Source organism: Delphinus delphis, chromosome 19, assembly GCF_949987515.2.
Source record: "Delphinus delphis chromosome 19, mDelDel1.2, whole genome shotgun sequence".
Taxonomy (NCBI): domain Eukaryota; kingdom Metazoa; phylum Chordata; class Mammalia; order Artiodactyla; family Delphinidae; genus Delphinus; species Delphinus delphis.
Genome location: NC_082701.1, coordinates 39877264 through 39900998, shown reverse-complemented (window position 1 = coordinate 39900998; position 23735 = coordinate 39877264). Strand labels below are relative to the sequence as shown.

Genomic DNA, 23735 nt, shown 5'->3' with positions numbered 1-23735 from the left:
TGGAGGTGTGCTTTCTCACGAGGGGGTGAGAAACCATGTGCAGGGTGAGGTTTTTTTTTGCCGCCCTGGACACATGTTGGCTCCCCTAAAGAATTTCTGTGGGGATTTGTGCCCCCACCTCCTCCCTCCTCCCACCCCCTGGAGACCCTGGAAGTGGTGTGTTCACAAACAGCGACCCTTGGCCACCGGACGACGCAGGGTGGTGCCTGGGAAGTAGCGAGGAAATCACAGCCCCCCTGCCCTGCCCCCAGCCCTCCCGCCCCAGCGAAGCATGTGTATCCCCCGTGGCACAAGTGAGGTGAAGCACGGTCTCCCCCGGGCAGGCCTCGCCTTCCACAGATGACAGACACACATTCCCTGCCACGGGGAAGAGAGGAGATCTTGCATCCCTGTGGTGCCTGGGAACTTGTCTTCCCCTGGGTCCAGGATGCATTTCTGAGTGGAAACATGTTCTTGCATGTGGATGTACGTTTTCCCATGCAGACGACCCCTTTCTCTCCAGCACTTCCCTGCATCTTAGGGCCTCAGGCCCAGCACTTAACTTCTCACACAGCAGGTGTGAAAGGACTTCAAACTGACAGAAGCTGAGGGGGAGGGACAAACCCTGAGGAGATGAACAGAACCTAAGCTCTGCCCTTCCTTCCCCTAGAGTTCGGGGGGTGGGGTGGGGTGGGAGGCTGCGTGGCACCTGCCACCCACAGAGGCCGTGCATGTTTGACCAAAGCCCTCACCGCGGTCTGAGGGCAGCCCTTCTTCCCTCAGTCCTCAGACCGTCGCTCATCCGTGCCAAACTGCTGAGGTGGGTTTGAGGGGCGAAGACCCCCCAAAACTTGCCAAGGATTCCTCAGCCCTGGGCCAGGGCAGGTAGGATACAGGAGAGGGGGAGGTGGCAGCTAAAGGGGTCCCGCCTGCGTCCCTCTTCTCGCCATGTCTCATCCCTCCCTCTCTGCCCCTGTTTTCCCTCCCCCCTTTGCCGTCCCCCTCTGAAGACATCCCTTCCTGGTCTCAAGCCAGCTTCTCCCCTCAGCTGCCCACCCCCTCCTTTGACCTGCCCCCTCTCCCCTGGGCCCCCAGGGCTGAAGGAAAGGAGCAGGGGAGGGGGGAGGGGAGGAGAGCAGGGGAGAAAGACTTCCCCGGACAGGTTGGGGGAGAGAACGGGGTCAGCTGTACTGAGGAACAGATGGAGGGGGCAGTGGGGGACAGCGCTTGGGCAGACACCAGCAGGAAGAATTTGATTTGAAAGGATGTGTGTAAGGTGACTGCCCAAAGAGAAACGGTTTGGGCCTCTGGGGAAAGGAACAATGTCGGGAAGGGTTTCAAGGGACACCAGCCGAGAAGGAGCCAATCCTCGTCTGCTGGCATTTTGTGGGTTCATTGGTGCCAAATTTGAATAGGGGGTGGAGTGCTGTCTTCCACTGACCCCCAAATTCCTGGTCTTGGCTCCCCAGAACTTTGCCTCCTGACTGTCCCTTCTGCCCCCACCTCCACCCATGGAAACTTAGTTCTTTTCCTACCCCTTCCCCTGCCTGGTCTAGCTCCTTTCCAAACAGCCCTGCCTTCTAAATGCTAGGGACCTGGGCCCTGAACCCTGTAGACAGATGCCCCCCAAACTGGGGCATGGGAGGGGGGCTGGGGGACCCCATGATTCAGCCACGGACTCCAATGCCCAGCCCCTGCCCCCAGAACAATTCCTTGACAATCCCCTGTCCCCACCCCAACCCTTCGCGGCTCTGTACACATTTTTAAACCTGGCAAAAGATGAAGAGAATATTGTAAATTGTCGGAGTCCAGCTCCAACGAGTCCAGGTAAACCTGAGGGATGGACGGCGTCGGCGAAGGAAACAAGACCTGACACCCTTTGTAGATGTCAGCACGTCAAGCACAAATTTATTTTTCAGAGCAGGTATTTATATATAGGCAGGTTTCATCATCATGTACAAAATCAAAACATCTCAACATGTTCTAACCTCAAAATATTTTTGTCAGTTTTCTGAAAATGTCCCCAGTTTCTAGATGTACTAACAAGATAATTCCCCAAGTTCTCATTAGTTGCAGGTTATTTTCTAATAGTTAAGCCAAGCTATTATGAAAGTCTTTAATACAGAAGTGCAATCTTCGTGTTCTTTCTGCATGGGCAAGTTTTTTTTTTTTAAACATCTTTATTGGGGTATAATTGCTTTACAATGGTGTGTTAGTTTCTGCTTTATAACAAAGTGAATCAATTATACATATACATATGTTCCCATATCTCTTCCCTCTTGCGTCTCCCTCCCTCCCACCCCTCCAGGCGGTCACAAAGCACCGAGCTGATCTCCCTGTGCTATGCGGCTGCTTCCCACTAGCCATCTACCTTACGTTTGGTAGTGTATATATGTCCGCGCCTCTCTCTCGCTTTGTCACAGCTCACCCTTCCCTCTCCCCATATCCTCAAGTCCGTTCTCCAGCAGGTCTGTGTCTTTATTCCTCTCTTACCCCTAGGTTCTTCATGACACTTTTTTTCTTAAATGCATGGGCAACTTTTTTGAATAGTGCCTTAAAAATATTTACAATATATCCTACAGTTCCTGTGTACCTGACTCCACTAGTAGCACTTACAATACCTCCTATGCTCCTGTTTATCACCTGGCAATTGTTGCCAGAGTATTAACCTTTCTTTATAGTGGACCCATATGAAAGCAAAATCATCAACAGCCCCTTCGTAGGGCCACTGTTGTTCAATTGGGGGTGTTTTCCATAGGAACATCCCTATATTTCCATTTGTGTATTGCGTTCGCAGTTTCCTGGGGCTGAAATAGGTACTTTCCATTTTGTAATAACAATAGTGGGGGGGGGGTAGTAATTTTTCTCATTTTCCTAACCCTGGGCGCAAATCCCCCTTGTGCTGTTTCCATAGATAAGCTTAACACAACCAAACAAATCAATAGAGATGTAGTCCACCGTCCTGGCACAGTGCTGCTTTGCAGTCCTGCCTTTGATTGCATCATGACTTTGTCACGGCGCAGGGACTCCAGGATGGAATATTGTAAATATAAAAGTTTAACTGTTGGTTTTGCCTGCTGTTATGTTGGGAGGTAGGGGTGGGGCTCTGAAGAGACAAACCCTGGAGAAGTGACTCTGCCAGTGAGGGAGGAGGAGGGGGTCCGAGCCCACAGCCCTTTCCAGTGAACAGCTCTGAGGTCAGAGAGAAAGGGGGAGTGAGTGCTGGGGTGAGGTGGTCATTGGTAATGGGGTTGTTCGGGGAGTTAAGATCAGGACCAGTGTTTGTGCAGAGGTCAGAGCCTGGTGTAGAGGACCAGGCAGGGGCTGATGGGGACAGACACCAAACAGGCCAGAGGGCCTATGGGCTGGTGCAGGTGGCTGGCTACAGGAGAGACATGCAAGGTGAAGGGTTTGGTCTCTGCTAAGCCCTGGCCCAGGCTGGAGGGTCAAACACAGGCCCAGGACTCTCCCTCTTGGCACACTGTGAGGGAGAGCCCCACATCGTTGTGACCCGCTTACCCCCAGGAGCCTCTGGGACAGGAAGGCAGCCGGTAGTACTGTGGGCACAGTAGGTTGGGGCCCTAGGGACCCCCATGGCCACGGCCACTCAGTCACTGTGTCCTCCCCCACCTAGCTCTGGCGCAGACTCCATGGCTTCTTACACCAAGTGTTTCGTGTTATTTGTGAGAAAGGTAAGTGGAGGATGGGGAGGTTGGGGAATAGGAAAGGCAGAAACCAGGTGTTCTAGCCCTGACCTTAAGTGGACCCCTTCCCCTCCCGCTCTCCCTGCTCAGACACCATAACTATGCAGCTTTTCTTCCTGCAACCTGCCTCTCCATTCCTGGAGGAGCTAGGCTCCCCACCAGCCTCTCACCTGTCCCCGATCCACAGAAGCTTCTAAGTTATGCTCACCTGGGAAGCAGACCCAGCCCCGAAGCAGAGCACCCCTGCAGTCTGCCTTCGGTGCACCATGGACCCTGTGAAAATGATCGTGTCCCCCCCACCCACTCGCCGCTATCGCCGTCGAGACTCTTCAGCACGCCGCGCCCACTGCCCCATAGCCTGGGCCCCTGACAACTGACAGCGATGACGAGAAGCCCCCACGTCAGCACACAACAATCTGCCCCCACAACTGGAATTGCCCCAAGGACTGGGAAGGCTTTCAGTCCACCCAGGGGTTCTGGACTCTCTGGGCCCAGGATGCTGTGGAGCCACCTACCCAGACCATCTGCTTCCAGCAAACTGTAGAGGGAAGGCCGCTCAAAAGAGAGGCAGTCAGAGCTGGGCCTACAGGCCTACGCGTAGCCTATGAACCCCCGCCCCACAGCCCTCAGGCCCTGAGCCACAAGAACGGTTGGGGGGTGCCCCAAGCAGAACAGGAGCAGTGCTCGCCAGCCCAGCCACCCATCCTGGGCCCAGCCCACGTCGCAGACATCCCCCGGCGCCACTCCTCAGGGCGCATAGCCTATAATGCCAGAGACGTGAGGCGGCAGCTGTGGGAGCTGACCAGGGAGGTGGAGGCCCTCTCCCACTGTTACGCCCCGGTCTCTGGATCCAGCATGGCTGAGGGGACGGGAAAGGCCTAGGTATACCGTTCCCTGACAGAGAGGTGACTGGGAGAAGAATAAAAAGAAGAGAGGAGGTGGTTTGTGGTGGTTTGGGGGGTGCCAGGGCCCACACAACCACAGGGAATTCCCGGGATGTCCAGTGATTAGGACTACACGCTTTCATTGCTGACGGCCCCAGTTCAATCCCTGGTCGGGGAACTAAGATCCTGCAAACCACACTGCATGGCCAAAAAGAAAAAAAAAGAGAGAAAGAAAGAGAAACAGCTAGCGGGCATTTTCCGTCAAGACTCCAAACACACAGCAGGTGCTCAATATAGACCCACTTGATGGAATCAGCTTAAAATGATCGATAACGTTAGTCAAATGAAAATGAACAGAGAAGCAGGGTGATTCATAAAAGGCCCATCTGCTCACATTCCAGGAACCCATCTGGTATGGAAGGTGAGGTCTATATTCCTCTATATCTGTTGAGATGTTCATTGTGCAAACAAAATGACTTGAGGTTCAACAGGTACCACTTTCACAGACCCCAGCAATGAACCCCAGCAATGATCCCAGGACTGCCTCCACAAGAACCCAGGCCTTGCCCGAGACCCAGGCCTCCCCAAGAACCCAGGCCTTGCTCAAGATCCAGGCCTCCACAAGCTTCCAGGCCTTACCCAAGACCCTTACCTCTGCAAGAATCCAAGCCTTTCCCACGACTCTGACTTTCAGAAGAATCCAGTCATTACCCAAGATTCTAGCACCCAGAAGAGCTTAGGTTCTACTCGAGATAGACGTTTCTTTAAACGCCCATATCTCACCCAGCCCTCTGGTCTCCACAAGAACACACCATTTCTCCAAACTTCTGACATTCAGAGGAGCTCAGGCTTTATGCACGATTCTGGAGTCTATAGGAATCTAGAAAGAAAGCAAGAGACTGTATTCTATAAAAGTCAAGAGCTCTCCCTAAAAACTGGCTTCCATAATAGCCCACACCCTTCTCAAGATTCTGGATATGACAAGAGTACAGGTAATGCCCAAGATGCAGGAGTCTCTAGGAGTCCAGACTTTACCCAAGATTCTGGGCCAGAGAAGCGTCCACACCTTGCCTAAGACTCTGGAGTCATCAAGAGCTCAGGCCTTTGCCAGGAATCTGAAGAGCCCAGGCCTTGTGCAAACCCCTCGCCTCCATAAGGGCTCAAGCCTTACCCGAGACTCAGGAGACTACAAGAATCCAGGTCTTACCCAAGATTCTGGAGTCTGCAGGAGCCAAGGCCTTACTCAAGATTCTGACCTCCGTAAGTATCCAGGCTTTACCCAAGCCACTGAAGTCAAAAGGAGATGTGGCCTTACCCAAGATGCTGGAAATTACAGGAGCTCAGAACATACCCATGACCCTAACTTCCACAAGTACTCGGGAATTAATCGCGATGCTGGCCCCCATAAGGGTCCAGCTCTTACTCAAGACTCTGGCTTATCCAAGAGATCAGGCCTCCATAACAACTCATGCCTTATCCCAAACCCTGGCCTCCACAAGAACCATCTGGAACTGACTCTGTCCAAGTTTTGGGCCCACATCAGACCCGAAAGTCATTTATATCTGAGGCAGTTCCTCGAAAGGAGGATGCTGGGCAGCACATACCATGGACTTCTGTCCCACCCAGTCAGAACTCCTGCTCTCCCAGGGCTCAGGTGGCCTGCAATGACCTGCAAATCTTCTCAGAAGTACCTGTACTGATTGAGCTCCAATCACCCTCCCGGCGAGCAGGCAGCCAAGACTGGGTGTACTTCAGTTCCTCCAGCCTGCCAGAACTATCGCCAGATGTCTACGCCTCCCAAAACCAGCTGGAAGCCCTACTGTCCTGGGTCAGGCACCCGGCTAGGACATGTGGTCTTTGACGCCCGCCAGAGACAGTTCAGAGCAGGCAGGGACAAGTGCGAAGCTCTGTCTCCCAGGCGCCTTCACCGAGAGACATCCAACAACTCACCAGAGACCATCAAGGAGTGGGGATATCAGTGTGCTCAGAGCAACTTAGAAAAAGAGGGACAGATATGCATGAGGAGTAAAGAGACAAGAGAAGTGTTCTGTGGGTGGTTGAGGACATCCACCCCAGCCCAATTCCACAGGACCTGATGAGGACCTAAAGTATCCCCGCTTTCCCTCCATCGCTGTCTAGCTGAATCCGTTATCCCCAAGGCCCTAGAGCTGCACTGTCAATTACAGTAGCCACTAGCCAAATGCCTGTTGGAATGTAAATTAGTTAAAATTAAGGAAAATTAATTCTGTTAAAAATTAAGTTAAAATGTTAAAAATTCTCTTCCTCAGGGAACAAAATTTCCCTGGCATCCAATTCTGTTCCCTGGTGGTCCAGTTGTTGGGACTTGGCGCTTTGCCTGCTGTGGCTGGGGTTCAATCCCTGGTCGGGGAACTCAGACCCCGCAAGCTTCATGGCTTGGCCAAAAAAAAAAAAAAAAAAAAAATTCTGTTCCTCAGTGCCATGACCTTCTAAGGGCTCAGTAGGCACATGGAGCTAGTGGCTACTGCACTGGACGGCACAGATTTAGAACATTTGCATCATCATGGAAAATGCTATTGCAGAGCAGTGCTTTAGAGTTTAGAGCAATTTTCCTTTCCCTGTCACCCACCCCCAGCATCTTAAAGCTCCCCCAGAGCCTAGAGAACTTAGCTCTTTTTAGGGTGGTTCAGAAGCCACCCTCTGGGGAGGAGGTAAGATGTGGGGATGGACACCGAATGCCTGATTTCCCCAGACTGTGAGAAAGAGCCCAGGCTTCAGCTTTCCTCATCTGGTCTCTTGGGTCACGACCAGGTGTATGGAAACTTGCCTCCCCCATTCTGGGCTGTGTTTGGGGCTCTTGGTTACTGAGGGAGAAGACCTCTCTTTGTCAGTGACTAGGAAACCTTGTGTTCTAGGCTCCCCAAATTGAGCGCTGGATATTGAGGGTCCCCTCCTTCATAGGCCTCTAGATATTTCGAGGTGTCTCCACTTAATTTTCTTGCCCATGGACTTAGGCCTGGTTCACTGGGGAGACAGACCCCTAGGAAAAAGGAATGTTAGAATTCCTGGTCCAGTATGCATTGGTCTAATCTGTGCGCGTGTCTCTGGTGTCCTATCTTTCTGTCCTATTATTCTGACTCCTAGGTTCATCCTGGACTTAAGCTGTGTCCATGATAGCACTGGTCGCTGAAAGCCATTTCCTTCCACTGATAATTTTTCATTGCCCTGCCCTAGCCCAGCTGGAGTTTCCTCTGGACTTGATTTTCAGTCCTGATAACTCTTCTGTATACACACATAAACTGCGAGATTCCAAAGTGTTTTTCCTGACACCACTTGTGTGTCTGAGGTGGGCAACACTAATATGTCCCTTCCCTGAGTCAGATGTCCATCCCTGGGTCACTACATGCACACTATCGGTGTGTTCTTGTCTAACGTTACCACCACCGATTCCAAGGAGATACGTCCCAGCTGGAGAGCCCATTTCCAACAGCTCTCTGGCTGAGCTCTGAACTTGGACAAGTCATGTGCAACCTTTCTAGGCTTGCAGGCCCATCTCTATAATGAAGTTATAATTGCATGCAAGAACCCTTCTAGATTTAAATGACCAGGGCTCCTCTACTCCCAAGTGAGATGTAGAGTCCCCTATTTCTCTGCATTCCCTAGTGTATGTCCCTCATTATTGTTTGCTATTCAGATCCATCCTATTAGGCCTCTGTTCTAACCCCAAGGAGTGTTTGTGCGCTTCACCTGGCCTTGTAAAGACACAGAATAGTTTATCATAAAGACACAGAATAGTTTATCATAAAGACACAGAATAGCTTACCTCCATAGAAACTACAACTTCCATCAGGCACTACTTCAACGGAACAGGAAAGGATGTGGGGGCGTGGCCCCAACGCCCTGGTAGCTTTGAAGACAAACTACAACTCCCAGGATAGCCGCGAGATCTCTGCAGAGCGAAAGGAGTGACTGAACTCTGACTGGAGGCCGGGCTGGTCCGGCACCACCCCGACAGTCTCCAGAAAGGGGCGTGGTTATAATTTAAGGGCGTGGCCTTACAGGCAGCAGGAAGAAGTTACCTGTTGAACCTTCCTATCCATTCTCTTCCCAGCCTTTGTAGCTAACCCTAAGAGGGAAGCTGCAAACCACTAGCCTCTTCTGAAAAAGAGATAAGGGGACGTAGACAAGGGGCAGCGAAGGAGGCTATTGCATACCTTAGGAGGGGCCAAACAGCTACTTTCTACCTGCTGAATCAGGTGAACCGTTCCATGGTGGCGGGGACCAGCATATGAGAAAAGGGCAAGGACGGAGGAGGTATTTATTTGTTCTCTTTCAAGACTAAATTTAGGGCCCTTCGTCTGCAGACCCATTGGCGGACCGTGTCTAGCCCCCAACGACAGAGCCATATGGCTTCCACGGTCTGGGGGAGTGCTCCCTGGTGGGGCCCACCACCCCCAGCCCCAGCCCGGCCGCTCACGGACATCGACTTCTGCTCTTGGGCGCAGCTGCAAGAACTAACCCTGCTGATCCAGGAGCTGGGTGTGCAGGCGAGCTGGAGTGAAGGTCCCAAGCCAGGACCAGATCTCCTCCAGGCCAAGGACTTTGTTTTCTCTTTGCTTTGTAAGTAACCCTCCCAGCCTTCGGGAACTTACAGCTCTCAGCTCCGCCTCACCCCGCCCCGGCTCTGGATCACGACATTACGATCCCTTCTCTTTCCTTAGGTCTCGTTCACCGCCGGGACCCTCGCTTTCCTCCTCAGGCAGAGCTCCTGCTGCTTCGTTGCGGGATTCGCGAGGGCTCCCTGGATCTGGGGCCTGTGCCTCTAGGTCCCTACGCTCGGGGACCTCACTACGACGCCGGCTTCACACTCCTGGTGCCCGTGCTTTCGCTAGATGGCACTGGGCAGGAGCTGCAACCGGACGTGGGATCGTGTTACACATGGCTCTTCCTCCCAGAGCAGGACGCGGAACCTCGGTCCGGGAGGCATGGCAGGATTGCCTAGGACCCCCACTCCCAGGAGGACGTGATTCGATCCACCCAGCCCAAAGCAAAGAAACTCCCAAGGATCCGCAAATCTCCGTGGACCAGCTACACGTCACTGAGCCTGAGGCACACGAGTCTTTGGAAAACTCACCTAGTAATGTTTCAGTGCCAGAATTGCCTCACCAAACGTAACCGATGTTGGCTTTCCCTCACCACCGAAAAAAACGGATGGTGACGTCACCAAAGCAACCGACGTTAGCCCAGTGCCACAGCCGTTGGAGGCTCCGGCGGCATGGCCCACATCGTGCCCCGCCCAGGTGGTGCCTGGTTCTCTGTTTCGCTGGCTGCGGTCGCTGAGTCCCCGTTTCCGGTTCCGGGTGCCCCGCGCTTGGTCCACGCAGCCCGCCACGCGGGGGTCACCACCATCCTCCTGGCTACGCCCGGGCCCCCGCGCCGCCTCCTGCTTTTCGACTTGATCCCCGTGGTGTCCGTGGCCGGCTGGCCCCAGGGGCCTCGGAGCCACTCGTGGGCCGGCCCGCTGGCCTCGGAGTCGTCTTCCTTCTACCTGGTGCCCGGCGGAGGCGGCGGCACAGAGCGGCCGGACGCCTCCGGCTGGCAGCTCTGCTTCGTCGGCCAAGAGCTGGCGCTCAAGACGCGCATATCCGTTCCCCTGCTGCAAGCGCACGCGGCGGCTCAGGCGCTGCTGCGCCCTCTGGTGGCCAGGACTAGGGTCGCGGCGCCCTACCTCCTGCGGACGTTGCTCTACTGGGCGTGTGAGCGGCTGCCCGCGCCCTCTCTGGCGCGACCCGAGAATGCGGGCGCCTGCTGCCTCGAGCTGCTGGATGAGCTGGGCCGGGTGCTCGAGGCCGGGACGCTGCCCCACTATTTTCTGAGTGGCCAAAAGCTCCGTGCGGGGGACGGCGCCGCTTCGCTGCTTGGGGCGTTGGCCATGCTTCGCAGGGACCCTGCCAGCGCCCTGCGCGCCGCTGTGGAAGAGGCCAAGGCTGCACGCAAGGGGGGCGGCTTAGCCGGCGTGGGAGGCGGGGTCCATTAAAGGCGCTGTTCCTACTAACCTGGAATGTGCTTCTGCTGGCCAGCGGGATGTGGAGGGGACTGCTCTCCCCTCACCTGGGAGACAGGCTGAGCCCTTTGGGCCTGAAGAGCCCGTTCTAGAAGGCCTCCTCGCCGGTTCCTCCGCTTCCTCCCACCCTCCTCCCGCCCCATCCCTGGCACAGGTCGTTCCATTATGGCCTCTCCACTTTCCAAATCTGTGGCCAGCACCCCGCCCACTCCGGTGCAGCGCCTGGCATCCACCTCCCGCCAGTTGTTATGGTCTTTTCGCTTAGGGGTCAATAGGGATGGGGGTAATATATTTGCTGAAAAAACGTGTAAAGGAGAAAGGTATGGACACCAGGGACTGACCAATTTGTCTCACACAAAAGCAGAGACATTAAGGAGGCCGGATTTCACCCCAGGCTAGACCTCACCACCACCGCTATCTCTTCAGTTATTCCCCCCACCTTCCTCATCCAGTTCTGTCCTCCATCCCGGGCAATAGGGTCCCTTTCTCCATTCTCGGGGCATCCGCCATTCCACCTATCTAAGCCCAACCTCTCCCCCCATCCAGAGTTCCATTCAGTGAAGTCGCCTCCTTGTCCTTCCTCCTCTGAACCCGGAGACATGCGAGACAGGCGGCCTTGCCTCGGCTCCGCCTGTCTCTAAGACCGTCGCCACTCCCTGCCTCCAAGGAACCCCGGGGATCCGCCCGCCCAGCTTCACCTCCCCCTCTTTCCCGGCGTCTCCGCCTCCTGCCCCGCCCCCGGACCGGCTCTCGGGGGAGGGGAAGCCGCTGTCGCGCCGCCGCCTCAGCTTCCCACAGCCGCTACCGCTGCCGCCGCTGCCGCCGCTCCGCTTCGTCCAGCCGCCAGGCCCAGTGCTCACTTCGCCAGACCAGGGCTCTCTGCGGAGACACTCTCACTCTTTCCTGGGGTCCGGGACGTCTAGCTGGGCGTGGGGGGAAGCTCCGCTTGTGGGGTACAGGGAGGGAGGAGCCTGGAACCGGAGCCAGCGCCAGCCGTCCCCGGATCGACAAGAGAGGACAGGTTGAGGGGCGTCGGGGAAGGAAGAGGGGGCGCTATAGGCAGTCCCGGGGAGGACAAGGAAGCCCTGTCGCAGAAAGCTCTGATGCGCTCTGACTTATAGCGCGTCTGTTCACATTTGGGGACCCGTGACAACGTGGGTGCACTCCTCTCTCGGGGGGCTGGTTGGATTGGAGGGCGTGGGATCTAAACAGCACCAGCTGTCCCCGAGGAAATTAGGGGCTGCCAGAAAAAAAGAAAAAGCCAAAAACCTATGCTCCTTATTCCGAGGTGACACAGGGCCCTCCAGACAACCATCTGGTGTAACCACTAGGAAGGGCGGATTTGGAGGTGATTTCAAAAGGAGTGGATGGTAACAAGGTGAGGAAAGGGGCTCAGCAGCTGGAATGCTGTGCCACTAGAAATGGGGGTGACTTGGTAAAAAGCGGTATCGTCCAGAGACAGGGTCTGGGAACCTCTTCTTGCTGATTGGCGACAGTCTGGATATTTCAAGGCATACTTTTTTGGGGATTTCAGTGAAAAAAAGTGGGGGATTCTTCAATTAGAGGGTGGCAAAAGAAAAGACCCCAAGGTTGGGTTCTTCCTAGACACTGGCAGCACCCCAGCAGGGGTGGGGTGAGCTAATATCCCCAAAGCTAAGGACCCACACCCTTAAAATTACAAGAGTGGCTTTGGCAGGAGTGCAGGGCCCGGAAATAGGGTGGAAAGGTGCCTGGGGATATTGGAACCACATCCTGGAAAATTTGAGGGTCTTGGCTTTGGGATAGTGTTAGTGGGGGACAGGGACACTGGAGATCAGAGAAGGGGGAGTTTTCTGCGGGGGGCAAAGGTCGAGGGTGGGGTCAACTGACAGGTACATAGGCTGCTGGGTCTGGCGAAGCTAGCACGAGGCCCAAGGGTGGGAGCTGGTGCCTGGGGTGGGGGTCGTCTAGGGCTTATCCTCAGGTCCCGTGGGTGAGGCGGCGAGTCGGACCGGAGAGTCAACAGCATGTCCTGGTGAGCTAGCGGGCTTCTCTGGGGGGGCCCAGCGCGCTCCGGGAGCCTGCCGGTTTTGGGGTGTCTCCTCCCGGGGTGCCATGGCGGCACTGACCAGCAGCCTGATCCGGCAGAAGCGGGAGGTCCACGGGCCCGGGGGCAGCCGGCCCGTGTCGGTGCAGCGGCGCGTGTGTCCCCGCGGCGCCAAGTCCCTTTGCCAGAAGCAGCTCCTCATCCTGCTGTCCAAGGTGCGACTGTGCGGGGGGGTCGGCCCGCGCGACCGGACCGCTGCCCGGGTGAGTAGCTGGGGCGGGGTCTCCGGGCTGGCGGTCTCTCTGCCTGGGAAGGTGAGGCCAGGGACTCGGAAGAGCGGGGCCCGACTGACAGGGACTTCCCGAAAGTGAAAGGGGGTGGGCCTGGACCACAAACCCTCGGCCAGACGATGCCTCAGTTTCCCTTGTCTCGCGCCCATAACCCCGAGTCTCCTCGCTTTCGAGGGCAGGGGGAAGGCTTGAGGGGCTAAGCCTGGTGCCCCGAAGCCTGGAAGCTCCTGCTCGCCCCCCCCCCACAACAAGGAGTCCCCACCCCCACCATCCTCTGACTACGTGCCCTCTCTTCTCAATGAGAGATTCTTTCAATGCCGAGCGGAGGGGCCTGGGGGTTCCGGAAGCCTGGGTCACCCCGAGGTTTTCTGCGGCTCCGGAAGCCCCGCCCCCGCCCCGGTTCCCCCGCTCCTCCGAGCCTTGGCTCCGTTCCTCCTCGCCGAGCTTGCCTGGCTCGGTACCAATCTCCCCAGGTCTCCCCCGGGTGTCCTTGCAGCTACCTCGCGAGTCCGGCCCTCTGTGCGCCCTCCTCCCGTGACGTGCACTTCAAGAAGGAAGCTGGGCACTCCCCCACGACCGCCTACACGGCTCAGAAATCGGGCCCCACGGGCTCAGGAGACCCTCTGCCGCGAGGAACTCAGACACACTACACGGCTGGATACCCGCACGGAGACTGGCGGTCGTACCACCTACGAGGGGGTACCGGGAACTCGGCCGCAAGCGCCAGGCAAAGAGAGTTGTGAAGGTTAGCCTGTGGTCCCCGTCCCGGTGCGACAGGCGGGAAGTCCCTCTGGCCTCGCTCCCGTCCGCTCTCAGCTCCCCTAGGGGGAGACCCTCCCACCCCGCCGCTGGCGTCCTCCTCCCCCCGCCGCCGGCCCTCCGCAGTGGTAGGTCAGCAGCCCACCCTTTGTGTGGGACCCAGCCCCCACATGAGTCAGCCAGCCTCACCAGCTCCCTGGCCCCCTCCCCCATTTCCTTGGTTTGGTACCGAATATCCCCCATCCCAGGCGGGTTACCTGGCTGAAGGGGAGAGGCTGAGCCTCAGGGACGGCTGGGACCCCCGCGAGCCAGCAGACAGACAGACAGACAGATGGGTCAGTGTCAGACAGTCCGGCGCTGGGCCAAGGCGAGGCCCGCGCGAAGCGAGCGGCAGCTGCAGCAGCAGGTGCTGAGTCAGCGTCAGGTCCAGTGCCACCCCCACCCCTGAGGGGGCGCCCCTACCCTGGGGTCACCTTTAATACCCCCCACATTCGCAAACACACTGCCCTTTCAGCAGCTCTGCCTGTCTCCCTTTGTCCTCTGCGTTTCCATATATCTCTCCCCTTCCTCTTCCTTCTTCTCCCCTCCCCCCATTCTGGTTGAGCTGTAGAGTAGGAATTAAGCCTTTAAATAAATTTCAATCAATTCAACTGAAAGCTGGTTAGAGGAGGCAGAAGGGACCCACACCCCAGCTTCCTCTGGAGTCAAAGAGAGGTGGGAGAGAGCTTGCTTAGAGGGTCAGGGAGCTGGGGCCCTGGGACCCTCTTCCTTCCCTCCATCCTCCTTTCTTTCTCTCCTCTGATCCCGCCAAGTGTAGCAATGTTTCTGGGAACAGAGATGTCATGTTCCAAGATGAATGTCTCTCTCTCCAGAGACTCAGCTCAAAGGCATCGTCACCAAACTGTTCTGCCGCCAGCGTTTCTACCTCCAGGCGAATCCTGATGGGAGCATCCAGGGCACCCCAGAGGACACCAGCTCTTTCAGTGAGAGGGGAAGCCAGCTGCTGGGTGGGAAGGGGGAGCACAGGCACAGGAGATGACAGTCCTATTGTGGCTTCAGGTTCTGTTGTTTTCAGTCTGGCTCTTTGACCCCGCAAAGGAAGAAGTAGAACTAGGACCATAATTGTGGGGGGGCTCAGATGGGAATTGGAGGCTTGGGGTACCGATACCCCTTCTCTCCACCCCCAGCCCACTTCAACCTGATCCCTGTGGGGCTCTGTGTAGTCACCATCCAGAGTGCCAAGCTGGGTCACTACGTGGCCATGAACGCTGAGGGGCTGCTCTACAGCTCGGTGAGACAAGGGGGCAGAGTGGCCTGGAGTCAGGGGACTCCCCTAGCTACAGCCTTCCCAGCTACAGATATTTTGCAACTCAGGGATTGCTCTCCCTCCAGCTCTTGCCGACACCCTGTCCTCACTGCCCGCTCCCAAGCACCTCCTGTAGCCTCCCTCCAATCCCTTCTCCTCCAACAGCCTCCTAAATACCCCCAGGCTCTTTGAATGTCCAACTCTTTCAACCTTTTAGGACCCCTGTGTCTTCTCCAACCTCCTCTAGACCTCATTATTACTCACTTCCCCAGAGTCATTCAGGATGCTGGGGAAGGATTCAGGAACTCCTCCAAGCAGAAATTCCCTCCAGGTGCCCTGGATGGTGAGAGGTTGGGAGTAGAGCAGAGAGAAGTTATCTTCTTATCCCAGGCCCCCAGAAGTCTAGTTCCCGGCCCTCGGGGGGCCACCAGACTCTTCCTCATCCTCCCTTTCTCCCAGTTCCTGTGTGGACTCAGAAGTTGGCTCTGCCAGTCTCAAACATATGGATTATATCCTGCCTTGTTCTTCCCAGGGCTCCCTTCTGTTCAGTGATGTGTCTTTTTGTGTTTCTGTCTGTGTGTGCCTTTCTGGGTCTTTGTCTCCTCAGCCACATTTCACAGCTGAGTGTCGCTTTAAGGAGTGCGTCTTTGAGAATTACTATGTCCTGTACGCCTCTGCTCTCTATCACCAGCGTCGTTCTGGCCGGGCCTGGTACCTGGGCCTGGACAAGGAGGGCCGAGTCATGAAGGGAAATCGAGTCAAGAAGACCAAGGCAGCCGCCCACTTTGTGCCCAAGCTCCTGGAGGGTGAGTATGGACCCCCAGGGAAGAGGTGGACCACATGGGACGGTATTGACCTTGACATGGACATTTAGTGACACACAGCTAAGGGGCTGTAAGTGTTTTAAGAGGACACATGCTATGACAGATCAAGCCAGGAAGGCTTTGGCCTTTGGAGGTTTGGGAAGCTCTCCTTCTGTGGGTTCCCAGAGGAGCAGTGTAGGGGAAGGGAGCCCTTCCGAATGATCACATGTGACAGTTTTTCCAAATGGTTAACTATTACATTACATAGCTTGCTGGTTTTCCAGCCCCCTATAGTAGTTACTTCCCTGCCTGCCACTCAGCCCCAAAGCCAAAACCACACATTTTATTCTTTGGGTAGCACAGCACCCCACTGCTAGGTACTAGTTTCCATATTGGTCAGCTTTCACTACCATAACAACCCCCCCACCTCATCCCCCAAATTGGTGGCTTCTAACAAGAAACATTCCTTTTTGCTCTCAAGTCTGCAGGTCAGTTGCATCTCTGTTCCAACCTGTGGGTCAGGTCCTTGCCCCATGTCTTCCCACTCCTGGGCTCAGGCTAAAGGAACAGCTCTTGTTTAGGATATGTCATTCTCCTGGCAGAGGATCCAGGAAAAAGAAACTTGCAATGCTTTTAAAGCTTCTGCTAAGCTATGACACATGTCCTATCTGCTCACATTCTGTTGGCTCAAGGAGGTTACATGGCCAAGCACAAAGCCAGTGATGTAGGGCAATACATTCTGAATCATTTTAAACAAGAATAGAGTCTCTCACAGATATCAAGGAGCTCTTGATACATTCTTATATAATCCTTTGTTAGGATGTGGATTGCCATATAGTCTACGATTTGTAGCTTATTTTCTTTTTTCTTTCTTTCTTTCTTTATTTGGCTGCGCCGGTCTTAGTTGCAGCATGCAGGATCTAGTTCCCTGACCAGGGATCGAACCCAGGCCCCCTGCACTGGGAGCGTGGAGTCTTAACCACTGAACCACCAGGGAAGTACCTGTAGCTTATTTTCAAGTTGTCTTTTTAAGAAAGAAAACTCTTAATTGTAATACAGAAAATGTATCATTCTTTTCTTTTAGAGTCAACATTTTTGTATCTTGTTTAAGAAATCTTTCCCTTCTCCAAAGTTCAAAAGATATTTCTATTAAGGTTTTCTATTAAAATTTTCAGGGGCGTATTTTTTTTTAAGAAGATGTTGGGGGTAGGAGTTTATTAATTAATTAATTAATTTTGGCTGTGTTGGGTCTTCGTTTCTGTGTGAGGGCTTTCTCTAGTTGTGGCAAGCGGGGCCACTCTTCACCGCAGTGCACGGGCCTCTCACTGTCGCGGCCTCTCTTGTTGCGGAGCACAGGCTCCAGACGCGCAGGCTCAGTGGTTGTGGCTCACGGGCCTAGTTGCTCCGCGGCACGTGGGATCCTCCCAGACCAGGGATCGAACCCGTGTCCCCTGCATTAGCAGGCTGACTCTCAACCACTGTGCCACCAGGGAAGCCCCAGGGGCGTATTTTTAACATTTAACCATCTGCAGTTGATTTTTGCATATGGTGTAGGATCCAATTTAATCTTCTCTTCCATATGGACTGCCATTTTTCCAGGCCTAATTTTTGAATTGATGTGACGTACAAGCCATATCACATACCATAGCATCCTACATACGTGGTTCTGTTTATGGACTTTCTTTTTATTGGTCACCTACTTTATCACTGCATTGACCGTAATGAGCCATGGTATCTGGTTAAGAAAGGCTCCCCTCTCTTTTTTTTGTTGTTTTTTTGTGTTTCAACCAGAAGTGTTCTGGCTATTTTCACCCTTTTACTCTTTTATGTCAAGTTTGGAGCCATTTCAATCAAGTCCCAGGAAAATCTCTGTTGGGTACCAGTCTGTGCTCTTTACACGGCCAGCTCATTGAACTCTCACCACTACCTGATGAAGGTCAGTGTTATTTTCCTCATACTACAGCTGAGATGCACAGAGATGGACTGCTGGCACACAGCTGCAAAGCAGTAGCTCTTCTGCATGTTCCCAGCACCCAGCTCACCCAGGCAGCTCAGTGGATACACTGATAAGCCTGAGACCACAAAGCCTGGGTCATCTGCGGAGTCACTAGCAGTGCATGCTGTCACTTTGCTGAGGATCCCTGGTGACAGCAGAAACCATGCATGTTTCTAAGTTGACCATCTAATTCAGTTCATTCTCATTGACTGAAAAACAAAACAAAAAACAAACAGGAAACTGACCCCTGGAGATAGTTCATATTGAAAATGAAGGCAGGCTGGCAGTGGGTCTCCATAATAGAGGGGAAGATGTGTGTGTGTGTGTGTGTGTGTGTGTGTGTGTGTATGTGTGTGTGCGTGCGTGTGTGTTGGTATTCACATCAGAGCAAATGACTAGTATCTGGATTGTTTCATCAATTCCATATTTCAGTTCTTGAAAGAGCAGGAGGTAATCATATTACCAAGAAGATTAAATGACTTTCCAAGTCACTCAAGTTCTCTATCCTCTTAGTTCATGGGAGTAATATTTAAGGCCCTTCATTTGCAAGGTTATTTTGAGCAAAAGCTATGTAGAGCAAGTGGCCCTCCATACTGGGTCAGCAGCTTCAACATCACTTGGCAGCTTGTTAGAATGCAAATTCCTGGGCCCCACTCCAGTCCTACTGAGTCTTATCACAGGGTGTGAGGCCCAGTAACCTCTGTATCAACAAGAAACCCCCTCCAGGTGATTCTGGCGCTCCTGAAGGTTGAGGACCTCTGGTGTAGGGCATCCACCACAGCACCCAAAGCGGTCAGTTTTCAGTGAATGCTAACAAGTTCGGTCAAAGGTCACAGAGCTAGTTCATGGAAAGCCTAGACCTTACTTGGTCTCTGGCCCTACTGAATAACTTTTTTCACCAACTGGAGTCTTATCTCCAAGGATCAAGAGCTGCAAGTTCAGATATTTGTATTAAATAGATCACCTGAAAATATTCAAGTTTAGGGATTGGAAGAATAACAGAGGTGAGCCTTAGGCCTGTGAAGCACCATGGACAATTCTTAGCTTGTCATTTAAGACTCTTGTAGGTTGAGGCTGGGAGGCTGACCAAGTCCAATGTACACATGGCATTCTTAGAGATGCACATGTCTGTGTATACAGCCCCTCGAACATAGGAGTTGCTAAGGGTCCATTATCCGCGAGTGGGTTAAATCTTTACTGCAGTTGTCAGGCTGGCTTACATTGGGTTTTTTATATTACAGATAGCTTTGGGAACAGAAATCTTTATTATAACAACATTAAAGTAAACAAACAAAAAACCAAATCAATAATAGTCATATCTCTCTCAAAGAACTGTTCGTTTCTCACTTTCCATTGTTTAGCTCTTTGTAGACAAATTTTCATCTCATCCCATCCACAGTGAACTCCCAGTTTTGTGCTCTTCTTTTTCACTGACTTTATCATAAATATTTTCTGTGATGTTCCCTAGTCTTCATAATTGTCATTGTGATGTGGCTGGAAAAGATTGCCTCAAACTGAGATAACGGGATTTAATTGTAGTTATTTATCTGGCTACCACTATTTCCTAAGTAACAGTGTTGTGGCTACTTTTCTATAAATCAAATTTTCTTCTTGTTGATGTTTTTCTTTAGATTAACTTCCTAGAAGTGGAATTACAGCAAAAGAGAGTATAAACACATCTGACTACTGGAGCGATAAGAAAGATGTTTCCAAAAAAAAGCGACCATTTCTTTGTTAGTGGCAATGTATAAAGACACTTGTTTTATAAAAAGTAGTCCTCAGCATTGGGTGTCATTATTCAACTCCTCTCCAACTTTTTTTTTTTTGCCAGTTTAGTGAGCATGTAAGTTTACCCTGTTATCGTTGCAATTTTCCTTTTTGTAAATCCTATATCCCTTCTTCCTTCCAAAGACATCTGGTCAAACGGGCTTCAGAGAGAACTCATTTCAATTAGGGTGTACGTGTATGTGTGTGCATGCTGTGTAGCTATGGTTCTTTGTATCTGGATACATATAAGAGTCCGAGTATCTGACCGTCTCTGTGTGTGCATCCGCTTCCATGTTTATGCCTCAAAGAACAGACGTGTTGTGGACTGTATATGTCTGGGGTTCTGCTGCGGACCTTGTTTCTGAGCATGTATTCCTTGGAGTATGCTCATGTGTATGTGTGAATAAACTGTAGCGTGGAATCGTGGAGAAGATGCAAGTAATGAAATCAAACACAGACCACTTGTGGCTTAACACAGTTCTCTCATCTGTACCTTCCTGCATAGCTCTGCTAACATAGGGAACCAATTAATGAATTCCAAACAACAGTGAAATGTTTAGAAGAGTTGGGACGATTTGGAAAAAAGTGGACAGATCCTACAAACCTCTAGTTTTCATGCAGAAAATAAATAAAGCTTCAGTGGGCTGGGACTTTGAAAACCATTTATCAAATGAGTGATACTGGGCAGTGATACATACCACCACCAACAACCCCCGCCCATGCCTCCGTGCTCTGTTCTCTGAGTCTAAAATGAAGATCGGAGCAAAGGATGCTTGTGAAAGTTAAATAAGATGATGCTCATAGAAGGTGCTCAGAAGACATGGTCCCCTGTAGGAAAAGGAGTAGAGGGGACCCAAGTCCCAGGCCTAGGGCCCCAGTCTCTTCTCAGACTCTGAAATAGACAATGACGATTCCTAATTGTAAGTGTTGCCAAAGGTCTTCCCAAAATACCTTAACCAGAGCTAAAAATCTTACACGTCATTGCTAAATACATGTAGTTTGGAGGTAGACCACACTCTTCAAACCATGGGGTTTATGATGAAAAGATAGTCAAAGGTCCTCATGGGGTAGAGGGAGCTGGAAATCACTGACACAAATCTGTAGATTTCAAACTTCTAAAAAAAACAATAGAACCACCCACCCCCAACCCTGTCAACACACACACACACTTTTATCCAAACAACTTTTACAGGGAACCCCAAGCTATGAAACAGATGGGGGCGGGGGCAGGGGCAGAGGCAGAGGATAGGTGGGCCTGCCTACTCCTCTCTGGAATCTGACGAGGGGCTCCTGTGGCACGTCCACACAGCCTGGAGACCCCCAGGTGAAAACCATGCCTCTAGATAACCCCAGAGTCCCGGCCAGCACTGCGACTCTCTAAGGCTAAACCGCAGTTTCCAAGCAGTAACAGACCGGCTAATGTTTTCTGAGAGCTTCCTATACTCCAGGTTCTGTGCTTAGCTCCTGACACATGCTATCTTATTTTGGCCTCACATGTTCTCCAGGAGGAAGACCCTAGTAGTAAGTACTCTTAGGATCCCCATTCTCAGCTGAGAAAGATAAGGCCCGATGCAAGGATACTGGGCATTATAAGAAAAGTGTCCAAGTTCATTCAGCTTGAACATCATGGAGCCAAGAAGCAAACCTAGATAGTCTGGGTCTCGAATCTGGGTTCTTAACGCAGCCTGTAAAGCCTCCCAGTTTTGAGGGTTAAGTAGCATCTTTGTGAGTTAAAGTTCCCAATTCCCCATCAATTGACATTGTAACACCATTTTTAGTTTTGGGTTTTTTTTGTTTGCTTGTTTTGTTTTCTTTTGCTTTGTTTTTAAGAAGAGGTATGGGAGTGACCCTCAATTCACCTCAATCTCTTATCTAAAACCCTCTGTGATCAGGCCAGAAGAGTAGAGCTCAGAGTTACTAACTTGAGGATCAAGCCATTGACTTTGACAGCAACCGTGGCTGCTGGGAAGATTGTTCCTGCAAGTATTTTTTGATGACAGGACAAGGTGGGAACGGAAACAGAAAGTAGCATCTGATACCTCTCAGGGCTTTAAAACCCGCCTTATTGGACTCCCCTGGTGGCACAGTGGTTAAGAATCCGCCTGCCAATGTAGGGGACATGGGTTCGAGCCCTGGTCCGGGAAGATCCCACATGCTGCGGAGCAACTAAGCCCGTGCACCACAACTACTGAGCCTACGCTCTAGAGCCCGCGAGCCAAAACTGCTGAGCCCACGTGCTGCAACTACTGAAGCCCATGCGCCTAGAGCCCATGCTCTGCAACGAGAGAAGCCACCGCAATAAGAAGCCCACGCAACACAACGAAGTGTAGACCCCGCTTGTATGCAGCAATGAAGACCCAACGCAGCCCAAAATCAATCAATCAAAAAAAAAAAAAAAAAAAACCGCCTTATTTACCAGGCACTACACTCCAGTGACGTAGACAGGATTATCCCCATTTCATGATGGCAAAACTGAAGCTCAGAGAAAATCTGCTGGAGATCCCCTAGGTCAGAAGCGTCAGAGCCTGGATTTGAACCCAGCACTCTCTGACATTCCATCACTCTACACGAGACCTTGGGAAGAGTGGGTCCTTGCCCTTCTTCAGAGCCTTCCTCAAAGCCTTCCTTCTTTGCCTGCTTCCACCATAGCCCTTGTCACCAGCCATGCCAATACTTGTTGCCACTTCTGCCTCTTTTACTACCCAGAGAGCCTTGGTGGTAGAGTGTGAGTACACACAGGTCCCTCTGTGAAGGTCTGCTAGGGAATGAACAGCCCAGTTCAAGTAACCCAGACCTCCGAGGAGATGAGAACCACCCCTCTACGAAGGAAGGATCTTAGATTACAGGAAAGTACCACTGGACTGCCCAGCACCACTGGACTCCAAGCACTGAGAACCCCTCCGGCCCCTGGAAATTCACACTTCCTCCCTCCCATACATGGTGGCCTTCTTTGGTCTCTGGGAAATCCCAGGGCAACTTTTGACTTCTAAGTGGGTGCCCAGGAGCCAAATTTTCCCCCAAAGTTGAGTGTGTGATGGGGTATTCAAATTCTCCCAGCAAGAAGGACTCTTGTCTGTCTTTCCCTCTGCTTCAGGACCAAATATCGCACAGGACAGTGTGTTTAAGAACCTGGGATCTGGAGTCCACCAGACATGGGTTTGAGTCATGGCTCTGCCTAGCTCTGCGATTTGGGGTAAATTAACCTCCTTAACCTCCCTGAGCCTCCAAGAGGAAACAGTAACTAACCGTGACCGCACAGTGATGTTTTGAGACTCAAATAAGATAATGCACAGAAAATGCTTAGCACAGGGCCTGGTTCAGAGCAGGTGCTCAAAAGGAGTGGAGCCTTGAAATTGAGCCCTGCCCTCTCTCAGAGGCTCTGAGCGGCTGGTAAAGGAGGAGCCGGTGGTCAGAGTGGAGCAGGGAGAAGCTCACCTGTGGGAAGGGGGGATGGGGACAGGAAGGGGAGCCCAATGCTGAGTCAGTGGGAGCTGCGGAGGGCACAGTGACTCAGACAGATGTTCTCACTCAAAGAACCTGCCCCAATATTAACCACAGGAAGCAGATAGGAGTTCAGGCAGTAGGGCTTTTCCATGGTAGAAACCCACGGGTAGTGTGCTAGGGAGGTGGAAAGGGGACACCAGGGTGGGCAGGGAGGGGAGAAGATTAAACTTCAGGCTGTAAAACAGAGAGGGAGACACAGGGCACAGTCTCTCCCACAGCCCCTCGGAGCGAGGTCCAGGAAGATGAAAAGGGCAAGCTGCCTGGGACCAGGAAGAAGCCGGCTCCAACTTCAGTAGAACACCCTCTTTCCTGTAATCTAAAATCCTTCCTTCGTGGGCTGAGACCGGAGAACCTTAGCTGAAGCCTAGAAAGAGAAGAAAGGAACTCGGGTTGACTGAGCCCCTACCCTGCGCCCAGGGCCAGAACTTTATAATGAGCTTTATCTCTAGATGCCTCTCTTGTGTCCACACAACCAACACTGCAGGGCAGCACCCCCGTTGCATATCTAGGGGCCCAGGTGAGAGAGACGGCGCCAGCTAGACGTGGCAAAACGGGGCTTCAAACCCAGACCTATATGGCTCTATCAAACCTGTGCTTTTCCTTTCAGAAAGGCAGCACCATTCTTTAGCACTGAAGCTGTCGGTCCTGGGTTCAAGTTGACACTTCTGTCAACC

The 23735-nt window shown here is 52.7% G+C and overlaps 2 protein-coding genes and 2 pseudogenes across 4 annotated transcripts; all 4 read left to right on the top strand.

Annotated features, from left to right (window-relative positions):
* LOC132414587 (uncharacterized protein SPEM3-like) overlaps positions 1–6715 on the top strand; it is a 107204-nt pseudogene extending 100489 nt beyond the window's left edge.
* LOC132414882 (spermatid maturation protein 1-like) lies at positions 36–4779 on the top strand (annotated as a pseudogene).
* A 1660-nt stretch (positions 6716–8375) lies between the features above and the next one.
* On the top strand, positions 8376–12427 carry LOC132414589 (transmembrane protein 102-like). The gene is given in 5 exon segments (XM_059997268.1): positions 8376–9166; positions 9268–9504; positions 9507–9710; positions 9713–9847; positions 9850–12427. Coding segments are annotated over 5 exon segments (1524 nt in total). The 5' UTR covers positions 8376–8952; the 3' UTR covers positions 10584–12427.
* Positions 12428–14541: 2114 nt separating this feature from the next.
* LOC132414591 (fibroblast growth factor 11-like) lies at positions 14542–20027 on the top strand. Of its 3 annotated transcripts, XR_009516981.1 has the most exons (6): positions 14542–14668; positions 14873–14976; positions 15599–15797; positions 16699–16788; positions 17629–17730; positions 19422–20027. XR_009516981.1 is itself a non-coding variant. In XM_059997270.1 (4 exons), exons 1-4 carry the CDS (start codon positions 14542–14544, stop codon positions 19424–19426), a joined length of 435 nt encoding a protein of 144 aa, XP_059853253.1. In that variant the 3' UTR covers positions 19427–20027. The 3 variants fall into 3 exon arrangements, 1 of the variants encoding a protein (XP_059853253.1); XR_009516980.1 differs by having other exon boundaries at positions 16699–17730; XM_059997270.1 differs by lacking the exons at positions 16699–16788; positions 17629–17730.
* Positions 20028–23735: the final 3708 nt, after the last annotated feature.